Source organism: Grampus griseus (genome assembly GCF_964374135.1).
Source record: "Grampus griseus genome assembly, chromosome: 2".
NCBI classification, from domain to species: domain Eukaryota; kingdom Metazoa; phylum Chordata; class Mammalia; order Artiodactyla; family Delphinidae; genus Grampus; species Grampus griseus.
The window spans coordinates 4,674,004-4,695,625 of NC_139018.1; the positions used below are offsets into that span (position 1 = coordinate 4,674,004).

General features: G+C 46.3%; 1 protein-coding gene across 1 annotated transcript in view; it reads right to left on the reverse strand.

Moving 5' to 3' along the window:
- Positions 1-1,347: 1,347 nt before the first annotated feature.
- WDR25 (WD repeat domain 25) overlaps positions 1,348-21,622 on the reverse strand; it is a 140,700-nt gene continuing 120,425 nt past the window's right edge. The window contains exons 5-7 of the mRNA XM_082648319.1: positions 4,956-5,126; positions 2,399-2,539; positions 1,348-1,808 (exon numbers count right to left, since the gene is read on the reverse strand). Of these exons, the coding sequence (XP_082504445.1) occupies positions 1,587-1,808; positions 2,399-2,539; positions 4,956-5,126 (534 nt within the window). The 3' untranslated portion in view covers positions 1,348-1,586. The remainder of the gene's footprint in view (positions 1,809-2,398; positions 2,540-4,955; positions 5,127-21,622) is intronic.

The window sequence follows — 21,622 nt, forward strand, 5'->3', positions numbered from 1 at the left end:
TGACCCCAGGGCGGGTCACTTCCTCTGTGAAGCGAAGCCACCTGGGGGCGTGAGGGGCGAGGCAGGAGTGTCCACTGCCTGCCCAGGCTCTGAGCGGATGCACACTCAGCCTCCCCTCTGCTCAGGCTGGGGCAGCCCTCCGTGCGGGCCTCCAATTCTGCCAGGGCTGAGCGTGGGGTGCGGTTATCTTTCCCTCCACCAAAGAAGCCATTCTTGAGCCTTGAGCCATTCTTGAGCCATTCTTCACCTCCCTGGTGTGAGGGACACCCGGGATCCTGTGCTTGCCACCCACCCACGCGCTTGGCCCTGGTCTCTCCAGCCCAGCTCGGGGACACAGCGTCCGCTCAACACCCACTGCAGGCCAGGCTTCGTGCTGACTGCAGGGGAAGAGGATGAAGGACAGAAAAGGGGTCGGCCCTCAGGATGAGTCCCGCCTCAGGGCCTTTGCACTGCCCTTCCCTCTGCCTGGGATGCCCTGCTTGTGGACCCCAAGATTCCCGAGGGCCCGGGGGTGGGTTAGACACACTGAAATAAACGTTTACCACCAGCCCCAGCAAGCCCCAGAGCCCCCCCCCCAATCTGCCCAGAGCCCCTCCCCAGACTGGAGCTCCCAGGGTGCTGACACCCCCCACATACTTGACCTTCTTGGACCCTCACAGCAAGCCTGCAGGCTGGGGGTCCTGACACCACTTTACAGAGGGGGTAACTGAGGCTCCGAGAGGAAATATGACTTGGTCTCGGCTACACGGACAGCAGAGCCGGGCCTGGAGCCCAGGCTCTGGAGAGGCCAGGCTGGGCACCAGCTGCTCCTGTGGCTTCCTCCTCGGGTCCCCTGTGTTTCCTCACTGACCCCCTGCCAGGGACACCCTCCTAACAGGCTCACGGTCTGCCCCCTCCAGGGAGACTCCCAAGGCTTCGGGGATGCCCGTCCTGAGACGTGCGCACCTTTGGTCCCCACCCTCGCCCATCGGTGGACCTTGGGCTCCTGGGGCTTACGGCTCCTCGAGGCTCCTCAAGGGACCTTTGCGTCTGCACGTTGCTCCCTCCCCCGGGGCAGACGCACTCCCGGGGGCAGCGCGCACACCTGACAGGCAGTGGGCGAGGAGGAGCGCAGATGGCCCAGGGCTCGGACAAACCCGGGGACCCCGCTGGCCACACTTCAGGGGAGGGAGAGGGCGGCCTGCGCCTGAGCAGGCCCTGTGAGACCGGGGGTGGGCAGACCCGGACCCAGCGCCCCCGGGGGCTGCCCCCCCTCCAGCTCCCACCCCAGGTTTTGTCTCCAAGCTCCAGCAGGCCTGCGAGTGGGGAGCCGATACATATTTGTCGCTGAAATAACCTAAGAAAGAGCAAAACACTCACGTTTATTGAGCGTCACCAGCACCGTGCCAGGCGCTTTCGCTCACACAGTCCTCAGAACCCCGAGGCACACGGGTTTTGTCCCCATTTTACAGATGAGGACGCTGAGGCTCAGAGGGTGGAGAAGGCAGCGGCCACCCGAGCCGGACCCCGAAGCCAACCTCAGAGCCTCCTCATCACACACACCCGCCCACCCCGGCCGGTGTCTGGAAGGTTCCGTGCTGGGAGGCTCAGTGCCAGATCTTAACGTCGCCCTCCCAGGAGCAGGTGGCGAGGACGGAGGGCAGCACGGGGTGGAAGGTGGTGCCCACACAGGCCTGCGTGTGCCCGTGCAGCGTGCGGGCACGGCTGGCGGTGCGGAAGCTGTACACGAGGACCCGGCCGTCGGCACTGCCCGTCAGCAGCAGGTCACCATCTGGAGAGCACTCGCAGCCCACCGAGTAGCCTTCCACCTGCAGAGGGCGACCCGGGGTCAGAGGGCGACCTGGGGTGAGCAGGCCGCGCGGCACAGGGCGCACGGCCTCGCCTGCCCCTCCCACAGGGGAGCGGGCTGGGGCCCAGAGCCGGCCAGGAGCAGGGCGGGGCCTCACACCCAGCGGCCGAGCTCCTGCCCTGAGGCCAGGGCCCCGGCATCGGCCTGTGCCACAAGGCTGGTTTAGTGTACCCCAGACAGCCCAGCTCCAGCACAGCTGATGGCGTCTGGCCTCCGCGCCAGGCGCTGGGTCCCCACTGGCTCTGCCCCATGAGGCAGCCCTCAGCAGGGAAAGGGGGCAGATGGAGAAACAGCCCCACTCCCGTTCCGTCCTGCGTCCCTCCCCAAGCCCCGTGACCTGTCCACGTGAGCTGACAGATCAACGAAACTGTCCCTGCCCAGATGTGGCCCGGGGCCTCGAGTGGACACCAGGCCACGTGGCATGGGGTCACCCAGGAAAGAGAAAAAACGAATTGCCTGGACAGAGGGTCCCTGCCCTCGGGGGCCGCAAGCCCCTTGCTGGCGTTGTCAGTGGGACAATTTTCCACCTGGGGGACAGGGACGAGGTACCTTGTGGCCTTCGTAGCGCCGCCTTCTGCTCATCCGGTAGGGCCACACGGCAGAGAAGAGGGCCAGGTAGTTGCCGTTGGTCTGCGCCAGGAACACAGGCTCCCTCGGGTGCAAGGTGAGGCTGGGGCAGGTGTACCGCTCCTGAGAAACAGCAGGGCCACAGAGAGGGCGGAGGAGGCTCCCAACTGGGCTTCTGCCTCTGACGGACTCGCCCCCCAGACTCTGCCCGCGGGGCCCCGGGCCCTCTGCCCAGACCTGGCTTAGGGGTGTGTGGGTTCCCTGCTGCTGCTGTAACAAAATGCCTCCAGGGTCGTGGCTTAAAGCAACACATGTATTATCTTACAGTTCTGGGGCTCAGAAGTCCGAAACGGGCTCTCTGGGCTAACTGAGCTCAAGAGGCCGGCAGGGCTTCGTTCCTTCTGGAGTCCTCAGGGGGGAATCTGTTCCCTTGTCTTTTCTGGCTTCTAGGGGCCCCCTGCACTCCTCGGCTCATGGCCTTTGGAGTAGACTGAAAAATGTCCCACCAAATACTTCCATGTCCTAATTCCTGGGACGTGTGAATGTCCCCTTATATGTCAAAAAAAAAAAAAAAGGCGGTGGGAGCTTGCAAGTATAATTAACTTAAGGATCTTGAGATGAGATTATCGTGTATTACTGCCCTAAATGCAATCACAGGCACCCTTATAAAAGGGAAGCAGAGGAGATCAGACACACAGAGGAGGCGATGTGAAGACGGAGCAGAGAGAGACCTGAAGATGCTGGCACGGAGACTGGAGTGATGCAGCCACAAGCCAGTATCACCAGAAGCTGGAAGAAGCAAGGGACAGGCGCTCCCCCGAGCCTCCAAGGGGAGCGGGCCCTGACGACATCTTGATTTCAGCCCCGTGATACTTTTTACAAATTTCTGGCCTCCATCACTGAAAAAACACGTTTCTGTTGATTTAAGCCACCAGGTTTATGGTAATTTGTAATTTGTCATACAGCGATAGAAAACGAATCCACACGCCCATCTCCCCACCTCCACAGTGAGCCGTCGAGGGTCCCCGGCCCAGCCCAGGGTCCCACGCAGCCAGAACACATAGTAAGTGAGAAGGTGACTGGCCAAGTGGGGAGGTAAACGCCTGCACAAGGGGTTCCAAACAGGAGGGAAAATCTCACTGTTTAACAGGCTCGGTCACACAGAAACACCCCTAAAAGCTCCCTTCTCCATTGTACGCGTTCCGTGTTCTAGGTGATGTCCTGAAGCCACAGCCTCTAAATGAGCCCAAATTCAGAGGGTGATGTCAGGAGCAGGTGGAACCATGGCTGCAGACTAATGTGCTGTCAGAGGCACATGGGAACCTGATAATGAGCTCCTGGTGTGATGCTACCGGGCGGAGTGCCTGCTTGCCTGCACAGAAGGTGAGGAGGTGTGACCCTAGGAGGGCTGGTGGCTCAGGCACGCAGCACTTTCTCTACCTCACTTGCTTCCCTGGTCTCTGCAGGGCCGTCAGAGGCAGGATGCCCCAATGGCTAGACATGACCCTCCGGGCCCTCCCAGGGCTTATTGTTCTCGGTGGGTTGCACTAGAACCCTGAAGTGAAGGTCTAGAGGCAGGTTGGCTCAGGGTCACTTAGAATCCTCTAAGAACAAGGGGAAAAGCAGGGAGAGGAAGATGGTGTATATATACACGTGACATATATTTTTAAATTCAGGGTGGCAGCACCAAAGAGACTAGCCATAGCTAATTTGAAACCTTAAAAGATGATGGTGGGTGGCGATAGTGATGTCGGTGATGGCGGTGACGCGTGGTGATGGTGCTGGAGATGGTGATGGTGCTGGAGATGGTGATGGTACTAAAGGTGATGGTGATGACAGTAGTGATGATGATGACAGTGGTGATGGTAATAGAGGTGGGGTGGTGACAGGTGGTGCATTTTATGGAGAACTCCCTGTGCCTGGCACTGTGCTGGATTCTTTATAAGTACTTATGTCTTTTAATTCTCAAAGCCACTCTATGAGGCAAGAAACATTCTCACCCTCAGTTTATGAAGAGAAAAATGAGAATCAAAGAGGGTAAATGATGGGCCCAGGCCCTCTGCCTATAAGTGGTGAATGCAGGATTTTAATGCAGGTGGCCTACCTTCAGGGTCCCTGCTTGAACCCTTGAGTCACAGCCCCTGCCAAAACCACTGAGCCAGGGCAAGGTGGAACCCTGCAGGCTGGCTGGGGTGGCGGAGGGAGGGTAGGGGTGTCTCGGGGGTGCATCCGCGTTCCCGTGGATCTGGACCAGGCCGCCCCTCCACACGCTTACCCCGGAGCCAGGCTGTGCTGGACAGAGGATGAGTGAGAGGACCGTTAGGGAGTCACTCCGATCTGGGAGTCAGTGGAAGGTTCTCTGGGCAGGCCTGGACCTGCATTTTGCCTTCCCCGACCCTGCAGATTTCAGGCAGCCCATCTGTCTCCAAAGGTCCTGTCTGCTGAACCATCTCCGCAGAAGTGACCTGGGGCCCCGGACAGCCTGGGACTACACGGATGCACCCTGAAACTGGAAGCAATGCCAAACAGGGTTTCTCACGTGGAAAATCTGGTTGGAGATTTTGGCGGAGCTCCGGAAATCCCAGGCAATAATGGTGCGGTCGGCAGAGTCCCGGCTCGAAGCATCTGTGCTGCTCAGAAACTCGGAGCCTTCCCGGAGGAAGAGGATGTCCAGGGTCTGCTGGATGGTGGCCTTGTAGCTTCTCACCACCTGCAAGAGTGGGCACCCGTCATGCCGGTGGGCCCCAGGGGTACAGGGCGGGTGCCACAGACAGGGACAAGGAGGGCCGCTGAGGGCCCCGAGGGTTGGAGAGTTTGGAGAGGCTGGTGCTGGAAAATGCGCCCCCAGGCTGAGGAGCCCAAGCGTGGAGGTGGGGCTGCTGCGGGGTGACCTCAGGCCCTGCCCCGTGATACCTCTACAGTGGGCGGTCCTCCGCGTCCCCTCCCCACACCCACTGGCGCATGGGTGCAGGGAGGCATGAAGATCTCCCCAGTCAGACTGGTGCCCTGGAGAGCAGCGGGGGTCCAGCGAAGGAGAGCTTAGGGAAGGGCCCACGCCTAGCCCAGGGCACCTAAAGGCACCAGTGATGCCCATCAATGCCAGGGCCATACTCTGTGCGAGGGTCTTGCTTCTGAAGAGGTCACGTAATTCACAGCTTTCAAAGCCTCAGCCTAACGTCCCTGGAGCGATAAGTGCATCGTGGGAGCCAGTGTTCTCGAGCCCACAGAACCGCAGCATGGAAGTTAGCTTTAAAGACACTCTTTCTTTCTTACGTCATCACCAACACTCCACAGCCTCCAGTCTCTAAACTAACACAATCAAGCGGCCAGCTGCTGTCCCGCTTCCTTCAGGGCGTTTTCTCACCTGAACCTTCCAGCCTACAGCAACTGGGCTGGGCAGGGGCAGGGTGGAGGTCCCAGCACCCGGACTAACACGCACCTCCATGCAGTAAACTCCTGGGCAACACGACTTTAAATTGCAATAGTGAGCAACAGGCCGCGGGCACAGTGCCTCGGGCCCGCCTGCCGGGTCTGGCGGCCTGTTTACCAGCTCCCAGGGCGCCACCATGTGGCCACAGCATAAACACAGCTCTCCGGCACCTTGGCAGCCGGCCGTGAAACGAGCTGCCTTCACACTTACTTAAAAACTGGAGTTTAGGGATTCCCTGGTGGCGCAGTAGTTAAGAATCCGCCTGAGAAGACAGGGTACATGGGTTTGAGCCCTGGTCCCTGAAGATCCCACATGCCACAGGGCAACTCAGCCCGTCCGCCACAGCTACTGAAGCCTGCGGCACCTAGAGCCCATGCTCTGCAGCAAGAGAAGCCACCGCAGTGAGAAGCCTGCGCACACCAAGGAAGAGTAGCCCCCGCTCACCACAACTAGAGAAAGCCCACGCGCAGCAACGAAGACCCAAAGCAGCCAAAGATAAATAAATAAACATAATTTTAAATAGTAAATATCTAAAAAAATAAATAAAATAAAAACTGGAGTTTACAAACTTTCAAAATGTTTCAGACATAGATCTTCTATCATCCTCTTTCAAATATATATAAGTCAAATTCACAATAAATGCAGCACTCCATAAATCCAATTTAGACAGAGGGGTATTTTGAGACCCATTCTCCAGATGAGGAACACTGAGGCTCAGAGAGATGCAGGGATTTACTCAGGGCGCAGGGCCAGGGTGTGGTGCTTCTCTGGGGCCCACATCCCCGTCTCCTGCTGGCCAAGTCCTGCCTCAGTAAACGCTGGGGCAAATTCCTGGTGGAGGGTGGGGAACAAACGATTACCTTCTCTGAGCCTTTTCAGAAGCAGCCCTCAGCTAGGGCGAGTTCAGGGTGGGCCCCCTGGAGCCTGAGGAGTAGTCCAGGGGTAGAAAAGTGAAGGCAGTCCTGCAGGCCTCTGAACACTGGCCAGCCTGTGTAGCTGCACCCCAGGCAGCGTGGAACTGCCCACCTTCCTCCCTCCCTTCCTCTCCCACTCTGTGCACCAGGATCCCACATGCCCGCTTTGCCCTCCCAGGTAGCCATGAGTCTCCTGGAGTGTGGACTGGAAGGAAAGCTCCAGAGCCCCCGCCAGGAGGGGCATAGGAGCCGTGCTGCTGGCAGATGCTCTGGCCAGCCCAGCCTGGAGCTGGGGCAGCGGTCTAGGACCTGGGAGGGGACGTGGACCACCAGAGTCCCCAACACGTGCTCTGAGAAGTGCACAACATCCCGACTCAAAGAACAGCGCCATCCCAGGGCAGGGTTTGGAATCTGCTCTGGTGGGAAGAGAAGGGAGGGGAGGGAGCAAGGCCCGTCGTCATGGCTCCAGATCCATCCCCACCTCCCATCCCCAGCGCCACGGTCACCTCTGACTTAAACCACCCTCTCCACCAGCAGCCCCAGGCCTCCATCTGCCAAGGCCACGTGGGGCCTGAAGGCCTTCCTGCCGCCTTTCCCGACGCCCTCCCCATCACCACAGTCCAGGCGAGGAGCAGGGAATCAAGGGAGAGGGATAAGTCCGGCCCAACTCACGTCCCTAGATGTGGCCTGTGCACTGAGGCGCATCTCCTCCCGGGCGGCGGGGACACAGCCCCAAGAGCCCATAGGGAGTGGCTGCCGATGGGCAGGACCGTGACATCTGTGGGCACCTGAGCCCCTCTCCAGCGGCGGCACCTGGATCCCCACACGCACTCGGAAAACACACTGACCCAGGAAAGCCTGGAGGAAGAGGAGGGCCCGTTGAGTTCCAGCCACAGGCCGGGGGTTTCACAGAAATCATCTCCTGATGGCAGCAGGGGGCAGCTGCTCCCAGAGGGCGGTGCGAAGGCCCAGAGAAGCAACGTGCCGGGGTCCTTGGCCTGTCCCCGGCAGAACCACCCACGTGCCCACCGACACACCACCTGCCTTTTCCAGGAGAACGAAAACCCTCGTTCTGTACACTTCCTGAGAATGGATGGAAATGGCCCAATTCATTAGGGCGTCGTAAAATCGAATGGCCGGGAAACAAGCCGTGTTACGGGCGATCCCTGCCAACAGTGCTGCTGTAAGTGGAAGGCTGACCTTTGAAGTGATTGCCGCCGAACATGATTTACTTGCCTTCACAACTGCTGCTGCCCCGGGAAAGAGCAGAGGAGCCATTTGTGTGTCTAGCTGGTGGGTTTTATGGCAACCTTAATTACACCGACAGCTGGTACGTCCCATCCCAGGGGCGTGGGACAGCGCTGCAGGGCCTAACTAGCTGGAGCCGGAGGGAACCTCACTCAGACCCTTCTGGCAACCAGGGCCCCTGTCGGCAGACAGTTGCAGACACTTGGCCAAAAGTCTACGGCTTTGGGAAAAATGGAAGACGTGATCAAGACACATTCAGGTGTGATGAAAATCACCTAATATCCTTAAAATCTTGTCTGCTTGGCCCACCAAACAGACCTCCGAAGGCTCGCCTTTCCCTTCCCCGGGCCGTGCCGCTTCCGAGGTGCGAGGGGTTGGGGGGCAGGCTCCGGTCCTGGCCCGCTGCTGACTCACTGTGTGCCTGGGGCATCCCTGCCCGCTCCGCGGCTGGTTTTGAGTCATCACCACCAGGGGCCTGGACTGGACAACAAGCCAGCCTCTCGCGTCTATGCGCTACCGGACCCCAGAAAGAGGGAGGCTGGGGGCCCAGCTCCCCACTCCCCTCCACCCCGGCCAGTCCTCTGCACCCAAGCCTGGAGGGAAAATGAGGGAGACACTGCTCTGGGCCCCCCAGGACGGCCGAGGCCACCTGCCCGCCCTACAGGACTGTGAGTTCCTGGGGACAGACGCCTGTCACATTTCTGGGACACCCTTGGCCAGGACTGGGTCTGCACACTGCAGGCGTCAGTAAGTTGTGCTGAATTAAGGGCTGGATAAGTGAATGAGCAGATAACCAAATGGACGGACGAACGAAAGGACAGCTTGAAAGGCCTCTGGCTGCCAGTAACAGGCGGGCCCTTGGGGCTGAGGCAATGCACGTGGACCTGCTGCCACTGGCTCCAGCAGGCGCCCTGGGAGATGATGTTCATTCACGGGGCCCTCCACGGCCCTCGGCGTGGAGACAAGGACACCTCATCCGCCAAGGTCCTCCAAGACCGTAGAGGGGGGAGGGGAGGGAAGGGCTCAGCGCATGCACGCCACCACCAGACGTCCGGAGGCGGGAGGGCCAAGCTCTCAGGCAGACACCCGGGTATCTGAGCCTGATAGCCTATCACTGGCTGCGCGCCGCTGGGCAGGCAGCTCACCTCTCAGCGCTTCAGTCTCCACACCTATAAGGTGGGGCTAATAGCAGGACCTAGAGCTTGGGCGTGAAGGACGGTGACAGGCCTGGCCAAGAGGCCAACACACAGCAGATGCTCATAAACCTCTTCCCAGGCCGGCCAGAGCTAGTCCCTGGGATGGGGCTGGGGGTCCCTGGGCAAGTCCCTTCTCCCCAGATTTCAATTCCTTCCCCTTGAATATATTGGTCTCTTCAAACTCTAAGATGCGAGGAGTCTCTGCACAATGGCAAACTGGAGAGGTGAGTAAAGAGCCCCTTTCTACGGTTTAAAATCACACAAGTAAAAGTAGCCAATCACATGGGATGGTGTACACCAAAAGTGCTCTGTGGGGCTTCCCTGGTGGCGCAGTGGTTGAGAGTCCGCCTGCCGATGCAGGGGACACGGGTTCGTGCCCCGGTCCAGAAGGATCCCACATGCCGCGGAGCGCCTAGACCCGTGAGCCATGGCCGCTGAGCCTGCGCGTCCGGAGCCTGTGCTCCGCAGCGGGAGAGGCCACAACAGGGAGAGGCCCGCGTATCGCGCAAAAAAAAAAAAAAAAAAGTGCTCTGTGGATAATTTCTTTTAAAAAACAGAAATTTATATTAAAACAAAAGAAACTATACAAGTATGAAAAGAGAGTATGACTGAATTTTTCTACAATCTGAGAGTAGGGGAAACTTTCCTGGTCATCACGCCAAGGCCAGAGCAATAAAAGAAAAGATGCATAAATCTGGCTACATGAAAATAATAGTGGTAGTAATAATAATAATAAACATTATTGCACGGCATGAAAAACAGGTAAATAATTAAGAAAAATAAAAAAGACAAACGGGAGAGATATTTGCAACTTATATTAGAGGCAAAGGTCACTGTCCCTAGTACACAGACAGGGTCTAAAAATCGATGAAAAAGACCAAGAGCTCTACAGAAAAATGGGCAAGAGAAGTGAACAGAGAGTTCATATGAGAGGGAATGTAACTGGTCCTTCAATCTTGCTCATAAGAAATGAAACTTTAAATTACATGGAGATATCATTTCTTACTTGTCAGATTAGAAAAGCCAGAAGTTTGACAACACGCTCCGTTAGCTAGCTGTTGGGCATTACTTACTTTGCACACTGCTGACAGAAATGCAAAATGGTACGGTCGCTATGGAGAGAATTAGGGTGACACCAAGCAAAACAGCATGTGCCTTGTTACTCGGCAAATATACATAACCCAGCAAACCAACTTGGAGGCACTGACCCCGAGGTTACAGCAGCAAACACCAGGAAACACGCGCACAAGGCCGCTGAAAGCAGCCCTGCCTGTACAACTAAAAAGCAGAAATAACCCAAATGTACAAGAAGGGACCAGCTACACAGACATCAGTCCAGACACACTCTGGAATACCATGTGTGCTGCTGTAAAAAAGAGGCCCATCTCCCCGCCTGCTGTGGGCTGGCTTCCAGGAGGTACTGCTCAGTGCAAAAGCAAGGTGGAGAGCGAAAGGGCGTACAGGAAACACGCGAGGTTTGTGTCTGCTTCCATAAAAAACAGTAGAAAGATAAACCAGAAACTAAATAAATAAATCAGACTGCCTCTAGAGGGGAGGGGACAGAACGGGGGAGACAGGGCTGGAGGCAGAAAGTAGAGGCTTTCTATAGAGGGGCAGACAGTAAATATCTTAGGATTTGGAAGCTACATTTAGTCACTGTTGCATTCTCTTTGTGTGTGTGTGTGTGTGTGTGTGTGTGTGTGCGCGTTACAGCCATTTAAAAATGTAAAAATCATTCTTAACTCAAGGACCATACAAAAACAGGCCGTAGGCCAGACTGGGCCCATGGGCTGTAGTTTTCCAATCCCTTCTCCAGAACCATGTACGTATTTTATAAAATTATACAACAAAATTAACTTAAAAAGCAGGCTCTAAAATGTGAAAGCAAAATTAAGCAAATGAAACTAAACATGTATTGAGTTGGTAGCTTAATCACACAAATGGGGTTTATTTTAAGAGACATTAAAGCATAGTAGTTTAAGGCAGATCCTCAGCTGAATATACATTATGAACAGAAAACCAGTAATCTGATGGTAAACCCTAATTGGATATACCTTATGGACAAAAAGAACTGTGAGAAATCTTCAATTGTTTTCAGTCATTACATTGCTAGTGTCCACATTCACCCAAAAAATTGTGGTAAGGAAGACAGAAATAAAATTTTTCAGTTTAAAAGAGATCAAAAATATATAAAAACAAAGAAGCTAAAGAAAAATTCTGTAATGCTAAATTTGAATTGGACAAGTCAGCATAAACAATGATATATTTTTTTCTTAACAAGAAACACATTTCTTAGCTCTGTCCACAGAAGAAGTCTAGAAACAATGACCAACCACAACACTCAGATTCTGGTCTCTAAACCCACAAGTGACACAGATGACAGAGCAAGGCATTACAATGGTCATCAACTATACATAACATATGTTTAAGAAGGTAGAAGGAAGACTGAGCAAGGTTAGTAGAGGCATGGAGGATGTATGAGCCCCTCATTGAATTTCTAAAGATGAAATGCACAATGTTTGAGGAAAAACTATATTAGATGGGATTAACATCAGATGAGACATTGCAAAAGAGAACATTACTGAAACTAGAGGACATAGCAATGGAAAATTTCAAAACATACTGGAGAGAAAAAAGACTGAATTTTTAAAATGAACAAAATCTAGTTTTAAACCAAAATGGAGCAAACCCACTACGGTCTCTCACTCTCTTTCATAAATTACAACTAAAAACTCTGGACGAAATTCAAGAAGCAACTACCGGAAGATTTTGAAAAGTAAATAACAGCTGATAGGTTGAAGAGGGAAGTCAAAATTTGAAGAAAGACCCATATGACAGGTAAGGTTCTAGTTTTTTGTTTGAGTTTTTACTTTGGGGGTTTGGGGGAGTTTTTTTGTCTTTTAACTCCTGGTGTTGACCCACAGACAGACCGAATCAAGGAATTACACAGTAGACATGGACAGCAAAGCTTCTGAAATAAATCCATCATCCTGGCCAGAGGAACAAGAAAATGGGTCCTTGTAAGCCAGAGAGTATCAGGTGAAATTTTAAAAATATCTCCTTGCTCTCCTAGCCCTGCCCTGATGCCAATCCCAACAGCTCTGGCAGTGCAGCACAAATACCTAAAAACCAGAAGGGAAAAAAACCTGAAGAGAAGAACTGGGAAAAGGGATGGAAATTCATGTTATTTTTTCCTCTATCTTCTCTGGCCCATTTGCTTTGGAAGGGATCCTGGTCATGGACACTGTGTGACAAGGGAGAAGGCTAACATTCTGAAAGAACTCCATTGCTCTGGGCAAGGAAAGGAGGAAAGGAAGGCCCAGGAAGCCAGGCAGTGTGGGTGAAATTCCAAAGAGGAGATAGCTGAGAAGGGAATCCTCTACTTCTGTATATGAACTGACACACATCCCAGGACAATCCCTAAGCTACATGTGGATGGAACATGGACAAAGGGGCACAGCTAGAGCTTTGAGAAGTGGAGTACCATATGACTGCTGCCTCAGTCCGAAACTAACCCTTTAGTGGCTCCACATAACAAAGGTTTTTAATACAGAACTGAAAATGGAGCCACTGACCACAGGAGAGAAGGAACTTGCAATATGAATCCAGCAGGTTTGGTTGCCTGTTAAGACAAACAAATCACTATTCTCTACAGGATTTTAATAGGACCCAGGATCTTACAACATAATGTTCAAAATATTCAGGATATATTCTGAAATTACTTGACACACAAAAACCAGGAAAATGTAAACAGTACCCTTGAGAAAAGAGAAACCATAGATGTCAACCCTGAAGTGACCCAGATGTTTGACCCATATTATCAGACACATTTAAACAGCTATTAAATAATAATCATCAATGAGATAAACACCCTTGAAATAAATGGAGAGATGATTTCAACAGAGAAACAGAAATTATATATATACTTTTAAGTAGAAATTTTAGAACGAAAAAAATTTTTTTTAATCATGGGATAAGCACAATAACAAAATGGAAGTGACAAAAGAAAGACTTAGTGAACTTGAAAAAGGATCAATAGAAATAATTCAATCTAAAGAAAAAATAAGCAAAGACTTAGGAACCTGTGAGATAATATCAGAAGCTTAAATATTTTTGTCAATGGAGTTCCTGAAGGAGAGGGAAAAGAGAGCAGTGCAGAAAAGAAATACTGACTGAACATGCCCAAATTTGGTGAAAGGCATAAATTTAGAGTCAAGAGATTCAGCAAGCCACAAAGAGGGTAAAAATCAAAGAAATCCAAGCCCTGACACACCACAATCCAACTGCTGAAAACCTCAAAGAAAAATATCTTGAAAGCACCTGGGGAAAAAATGAACCATTATATGAACGACAATTTAAATGCTGTGGATTTCTCATCAGAAACTATGGAGGTTAAAAGGCAGTGGGACATACTGAAAATGGTGAAAGAAAGGAGTGTCAACCCAGAATTTTATAGACAGTAAAAATATCCTTCAGGAATGAAGGTGAAATAAAGACCTTGACAGATGAAGAAAAACTAAGAGAATTTGTCATCAGGAGACCTGCTCTATTTAAAACAAGCGCTAAAGGAAGTTCTTCAAGTTGAAGAGAAATAATAGCAGAGGAAAACTTGGGACTTCGGGAATGAAGGAAGAACAACAGAAATGGCATACGATTGGGCAAATATAAAAGGTCATTTTTCTCCAGTTAAATTCTTTAAAATATGCATGACTGTTGAAAACAAAAATTCTAAGTCCTTAAGGCAGAAAGAAAACTATACCAGACTTGAATCTACACAAGAGGATGAAAAGCAGCCAAAAATGGTAAATACGAAGGGAATAAAAAATGCTTTTCTATTATTAAAATATTTTTAAGATAACTTGCTGTTTCTAGCAAAAATAATAACAATGTATTGTAGGGGATTGTAATATACGTACAAGTAAAATTTATGCCAAAAATAGCACAAAGACCCTGAGGGGTAAAATTGAAAATCTGCATATTGTTCCAAGGTCCTCATACAATAGAAAAAGAGTTAAGACTTGAAGGTAGACTGATGAGATGAAAATATATATTATAAACTCTAAAGCAACCACTAAAAATAAACCACAACACAAATCCACAGATAATAAAGCAACAAAGGAGATAAGAAAGAAATCACAAAATAAAAGCTAAATTAATCTATAAGGAAACCATAAAAACAAAAAAAGGAGAAAAAGGAATAGATGGAACAAACAAAAAACAACAGCAAGATGCTAGATTTAAACCCAGCCGTATCAAAAATTACATTAAATTAAAATAGGGTAAATACACAAGTCAAAGGAAAAGATTGTTATATAGAATTAAAATGAAAGAGCAATACCCAACTAAATGCTGTCTATAAGAAACATGTTTTAAAAATAAAGACACAAATAGGTTAAAGTAAAAAGATGAAAAAGATATACCATGCTAACAGTAATCAAAATAAACCAAGAATGCCTGTTAGTAACAGACAAAGTAGATTTCACAGTAAAAAATATTTTCAGGGATGAAAAGGGTCCTTCACAATGATAAAAGAATCAATTCATCAGGATAACATAACAATCCTAAATGTTTATGCACCTGATAACAGGGCTTCAAAGTAAGTGACGGGAAACTAACAGAACTTAAAAAGTAAATTAGACAAATTTACGCTTATAGTCACAAATTTCAACTAGGTGCTCATAACTAACAGAACAAATAGAAATATCAGAAAGGATACAGAATACTTGAATAACACTATTAACCAACTTGAGATAATTGACATTTATAGAACATTGCACACAACACAGTAGAATATACATTATTTCCAAATGCACACAGAGCATTTACCAAAATAGACCATGTTATAGGACATCAAACAAAATTTCAATAAATTTAAAAGGATTCAAACATACAATGTATGTTTTGTGACCACAATGGAGTTAAATTAGAAATCACTAACAGGTGTGTAGAAATTTCCCAAGTATTTGTAATCTAAACACTCTTAAATAATCCATGAATCAAGAAGAAATACAAAACGTAATTAGAAAGTATTTTTAACTGAATGAAAATGAAAAACAATATATCAACAGTTGTGTAATGCAGCTGCAAAACCTAGAGGAAAATTAAAAGTACTGAACATCTATAATAGAAAAGAATAAAAATCCCAAAATAATGACCTCAACTTCCACTTTATGATGGAAAAAAATGATAAACCTAAGTTTTAAGCAGAAAAAAAAATGTTTAAAAGCAAAATTGATCACTTTTTTAAATAAAAGAAATAGAGAAAAATCAGGGCATCCCTGGTGACCCAGTGGTTAAGAATATGCCTGCTAATGCAGAGGACATGGGTTCAATCCCTGGTCCAGGAAGATCCCACATGCCGCAGAGCAACAAAGCCCATGCGCCACAACTACTGAGCCTGTGCTCTAGAGCCCGCAAGCCACAACTACTGAAGCCCATGCACCTAGAGCCCACGCTCCGCAACAAGAGAAGCCACCCAATGACAAGCCCACAAACCACAATGAAGAGTAGCCCCCTCTCCCCTCAACTAGAGAAAGCCCACGTGCAGCAACAAAGACCCAACACAGCCAAAAATAAATAAATAAATTTATTAAAAACAAGAAATAGAGAAAAATCAATGATACAAAAATGTATACTTAAAGGAGATCAACAAAATTGATAAATCTCTATCCAGACTGATCAGAGGAAAAAGATAAAAGACTCAAATTATCAATATCAGGAATGAGAGAAATGAGGTGACATCACTACAGATTATACAGATATTTTTTAAATAATTAAAATAGTATGAAAAACTTTATGTCAAAGAGATAACTTTGATGAAATGGATAAATTTCTTGAAGGATACAAACTACTAAAGGTCACTCAAAGAGAAACAGAAAATTGGAATAACCTTATATTTACTAAATAAATTTATTTGAGGTTTCAAATCTTCCCGCAAAGAAAATTTCAGGCCAAGCCAGTCTCATCACTAGTCAATTCTAGCAAATATTTATGGAATAAATAATATCAATTATACACAAACTCTTCCAGAAAACTGAAGAGAAAGGAAAACTTCCCAAATTACTTACGAGGCCAGAATTACTCTGATACCAAAACCAGACAAAGATATTATAAGAAAAATATAGATCAATACCCCTGATGAACATACATTAAAAATTCTTAACACATTTTACCTAATAGAATCCCATAAAGATATAAAGAAGAGAATGTATCATAATAAAATGAGATTTATCCCAGTAATACCATGTTGTTTTAATATTTGAAAATCTATCAAGAAATTCCACCATATTAACAAAATAAAAGAGAAAAACCACACTATCCCTTCAATAGATGTGAGAAAGGCATTTGACAAAATCCAACGTTTATTCACGATAAAAAATCTCAACAAACTAGGAATAAAAGGGGATGTCCTCAAACTGCTAGGGGCATCTACCGAAAAAAACTACAGTTAACATCATATGTAACTATGAAAAAGAATGAAATTTTTTTTTCTAAGATTGGAAAGGCAAGTATGTCCATTCTCACCACTTCTAAGTCAACACTGTTCTAGAGGTTTGAGCCAGTGCAATAAGGTAACAGGAGGAAGAAGGAAAGAAGAAATTACATCCAAATTAGAAAAGAAGAATTAAAGCTGCCTTTATTCACAGATGACATGATCATCTTTGCAGAAATAGAACCTACAAAGAAGCAACTAGAACTAATAAATGAGCTTACCACAGTTGCAGAATTCAAGGTAAATATACAAATATCCACTATATTTCTATATTCTAACAATGTATAACCAGAAATTGAAATTGAAAAATACTATTTACAATAGCATAAAAATATATAAATACTTAGGGATAAATCTAAACAAAAACAATGTGATGGAGTTGTACAATAAAAACTACAAAACATTGGTGAGAAAAAATAAAGGTTTAAATATATGGAGAAATATACTATGATTATGGATTGGAAGACTTGAAGTTAAGAATTCAGTGCTGACATTCACAGAAAGACAGACAAGATGAAAAGGTAGAGGGCTATGTACCAGAAGAAGAAACAAGATAAAACCCCCAGAAAAACAACTAAATGAAGTGGAGATAGGCAACCTTCCAGAAAAAGAATTCAGAATAATGATAGTGAAGATGATCCAGGACCTTGTCAAAAGAATGGAGGCAAAGATCGAGAAGATGCAAGAAATGTTTAACAAAGACCTAGAAGAATTAAAGAACAAACAAACAGAGATGAACAATACAATAACTGAAATGAAAAACTACACTAGAAAGGATCAATAGCAGAATAACTGAGGCAGAAGAACGGATAAGTGACCTGGAAGACAGAATGGTGGAATTCACTGCTGCAGAACAGAATAAAGAAAAAAGAATGAAAAGAAATGAAGACAGCCTAAGAGACCTCTGGGACAACATTAAACACAACAACATTCACATTGTAGGGGTAGCAGAAGGAGAAGAGACAGAGAAAGGACCAGAGAAAATATTTGAAGAGATTACAGTCGAAAACTTCCCTAACATGGGAAAGGAAATAGCCACCCAAGTCCAGGAAGCGCAGTGAGTCCCATACAGGATAAACCCAGGGAGAAACACGCCGAGACACATAGTAATCAAATTGGCAAAAATTAAAGACAAAGAAAAATTATTGAAAGCAGCAAGAGAAAAATGACAAATAACATACAAGGGAACTCCCATAAGGTTAACAGCTGATTTCTCAGCAGAAACTCTACAAGCCAGAAGGGAGTGGCATGATATACTTAAAGTGATGAAAGGGAAGAACCTACAACCAAGATTACTCTACCCAGCAAGGATCTCATTCAGATTCGATGGAGAAATCAAAAGCTTTACAGACAAGCAAAAGCTAAGAGAATTCAGCACCACCAAACCAGCTCTACAACAAATGCTAAAGGAACTTCTCTAAGTGGGAAACACAAGAGAAGAAAAGGACCTACAAAAACAAACCCAAAACAATTAAGAAAATGGTCATAGGAACATACATATCGATAATTACCTTAAACATGAATGGATTAAATGCTCCAACCAAAAGACACAGGCTTGCTGAATGGATACAAAAACAAGACGCATATATATGCTGTCTACAAGAGACCCACTTCAGACCTAGGGACACATACAGACTGAAAGTGAGGGGATGGAAAAAGATATTCCGTGCCAATGGAAATCAAAAGAAAGCTGGAGTAGCAATACTCATATCAGATAAAATAGACTTTAAAATAAAGAATGTTACAAGAGACAAGGAAGGACACTACCTAATGATCAAGGGATCAATCCAAGAAGAAGATATAACAATTATAAATATATATGCACCCAACATAGGAGCACCTCAATACATAAGGCAACTGCTCACAGCTATAAAAGAGGAAATTGACAGTAACACAATATTAGTGGGGGACTTTAACACCTCACTTACACCAATGGACAGATCATCCAAAATGAAAATAAATAAGGAAACAGAAGCTTTAAATGACACAATAGATCAGATAGATTTAATTGATATTTATAGGACATTCCATCCAAAAACAGCAGATTACACTTTCTTCTCAAGTGTGCACGGAACATTCTCCAGGATAGATCACATCTTGGGTCACAAATCAAGCCTCAGTGAATTTAAGAAAATTGAAATCATATCAAGCATCTTTTCTGACCATAACACTATGAGATTAGAAATGAATTACAGGGAAAAAAACCTAAAAAACACAAACACATGGAGGCTAAACAATACTTTACTAAATAACCAAGAGATCACTGAAGAAATCAAAGAGGAAATAAAAAAATACCTAGAGACAAATGACAATGAAAATGCGATGATCCAAAATCTATGGGATGCAGCAAAAGCAGTTCTAAGAGGGAAGTTTATAGCTATACAAGCCTACCTCAAGAAACGAGAAAAATCTCAAATAAACAATCTAACCTTACACCTAAAGGAACTAGAGAAAGAAGAACACACAAAACCCAAAGTTAGCAGAAGGAAAGAAATCATAACAATCAGAGCAGAAATAATTGAAATAGAAACAAAGAAAACAATAGCAAAGATCAATAATACTAAAAGCTGGTTCTTTGAGAAAATAAACAAAATTGATAAACCATTAGCCAGACTCATCAAGAGGGAGAGGACTCAAATCAATAAAATTAGAAATGAAAAAGGAGAAGTTACAACAGACACCGCAGAAATACAAAGCATCCTAAGAGACTACTACAAGCAACTCTATGCCAATAAAATGGACAACCTGGAAGAAATGGACAAATTCTTAGAAAGGTATAACCTTCCAAGACTGAACCAGGAAGAAATAGAAAATATGAACAGACCAATCACAAGCACTGAAATTGAAATTGTGATTAAAAATCTTCCAACAAACAAAAGTCCTGGACCAGATGGCTTCATAGGTGAATTCTATCAAACATTTAGAGAAGAGCTAACACCCATCCTTCTCAAACTCTTCCAAAAAATTGCAGAGGAAGGAACACTCCCAAACTCATTCTATGAGGCCACCATCACCCTGATACCAAAACCAGACAAAGGTACTACAAAAAAAGAAAACTACAGACCAATATCACTGATGAATATAGATGCAAAAATCCTCAACAAAATACTAGCAAACAGAATCCAAGAACACATTAAAAGGATCATACACCATGATCAAGTGGGATTTATCCCAGGGATGCAAGGATTCTTCAATATTCGCAAATCAATCAATGTGATACACCATACTAACAAATTGAAGAATAAAAACCATACGATCATCTCAATAGATGCAGAAAAAGCTTTTGACAAAATTCAACACCCATTTATGATAAAAACTCTCCAGAAAGTTGGCATAGAGGGAACCTACCTAAACATAATAAAGGCCATATACGACAAACCCACAGCAAACATCATTCTCAATGGTGAAAAACTGAAAGCATTTCCTCTAAGATCAGGAACAAGACAAGAATGTCCACTCTCAACACTGTTATTCAACATAGTTTTGGAAGTCCTAGCCAAGGCAATCAGAGAAGAAAAAGAAATAAAAGGAATACAAATTGGAAAAGAAGAAGTAAAACTGTCACTGTTTGCAGATGATATGATACTATACATAGAGAATCCTAAAAATGCCACCAGAAAACTACTAGAGCTAATCAATGAATTTGGTAAAGTAGCAGGATACAAAATTAATGCACAGAAATCTCTTGCATTCCTATATACTAATGATGAAAAATCTGAAAGAGAAATCAAGGAAACACTCCCATTTACCATTGCAACAAAAAGAATAAAATACCTAGGAATAAACCTACCTAGGGAGACAAAAGACCTGTATGCAGAAAACTATAAGACACTGATGAAAGAAATTAAAGATGACACCAACAGATGGAGAGATATATCATGTTCTTGGATTGGAAGAATCAATATTGTGAAAATGACTATACTACCCAAAGCAATCTACAGATTCAATGCAATCTCTATCAAATTACCAATGGCAGTTTTTACAGAACTAGAAGAAAAAGTCTTAAAATTTGTATGGAGACAGAAAAGACCCCCAGTAGCCAAAGCAGTCTTGAGGGAAAAAAACGGAGCTGGAGGAATCAGACTCCCTGACTTCAGACTATACTACAAAGCTACAGTAATCAAGACAATATGGTACTGGCACAAAAACAGAAACATAGATCAATGGAATAAGACAGAAAGCCCAGAGATAAACCCATGCACCTATGGTCAACTAATCTATGACAAAGGAGGCAAGGATATACAATGGAGAAAAGACAGTCTCTTCAATAAGTGGTGCTGGGAAAACTGGACAGCTACATGAAAAAGAATGAAATTAGAACACTCCCTAACACCATACACAAAAATAAACTCAAAATGGATTCGAGACCTAAATGTAAGACCAAACACTATAAAACTCTTAGAGGAAAACATAGGAAGAACACTCTTTGACATAAATCACAGCAAGATCTTTTTTGATCCACCTTCTAGAGTAATGGAAATAAAACCAAACATAAACAAATGGGACCTAATGAAACTGCAAAGCTTTTCACAGCAAAGGAAACCATAAACAAGATGAAAAGACAACCCTCAGAACAGGAGAAAATATTTGCAAATGAACCAACGGACAAAGGATTAATCTCCAAAATATATAAACAACTCATGCAGCTCAATATTAAAGAAACAAACAACCCAATCCAAAAATGGGCAGAAGACCTAAACAGACATTTCTCCAAAGAAGACATAAAGATGGCCAAGAAGCACATGAAAAGCTGCTCAACATAACTAATTATTAGAGAAATGCAAATCAAAACTACAATGAGGTATCACCTCACACCAGTTAGAATGGCCATCATCAGGAAATCTACAAACAACAAATGCTGGAGAGGGTGTGGAGAAAAGGGAACCCTCTTGCACTGTTGGTGGCAGTGTAAATTGATACAGCCAC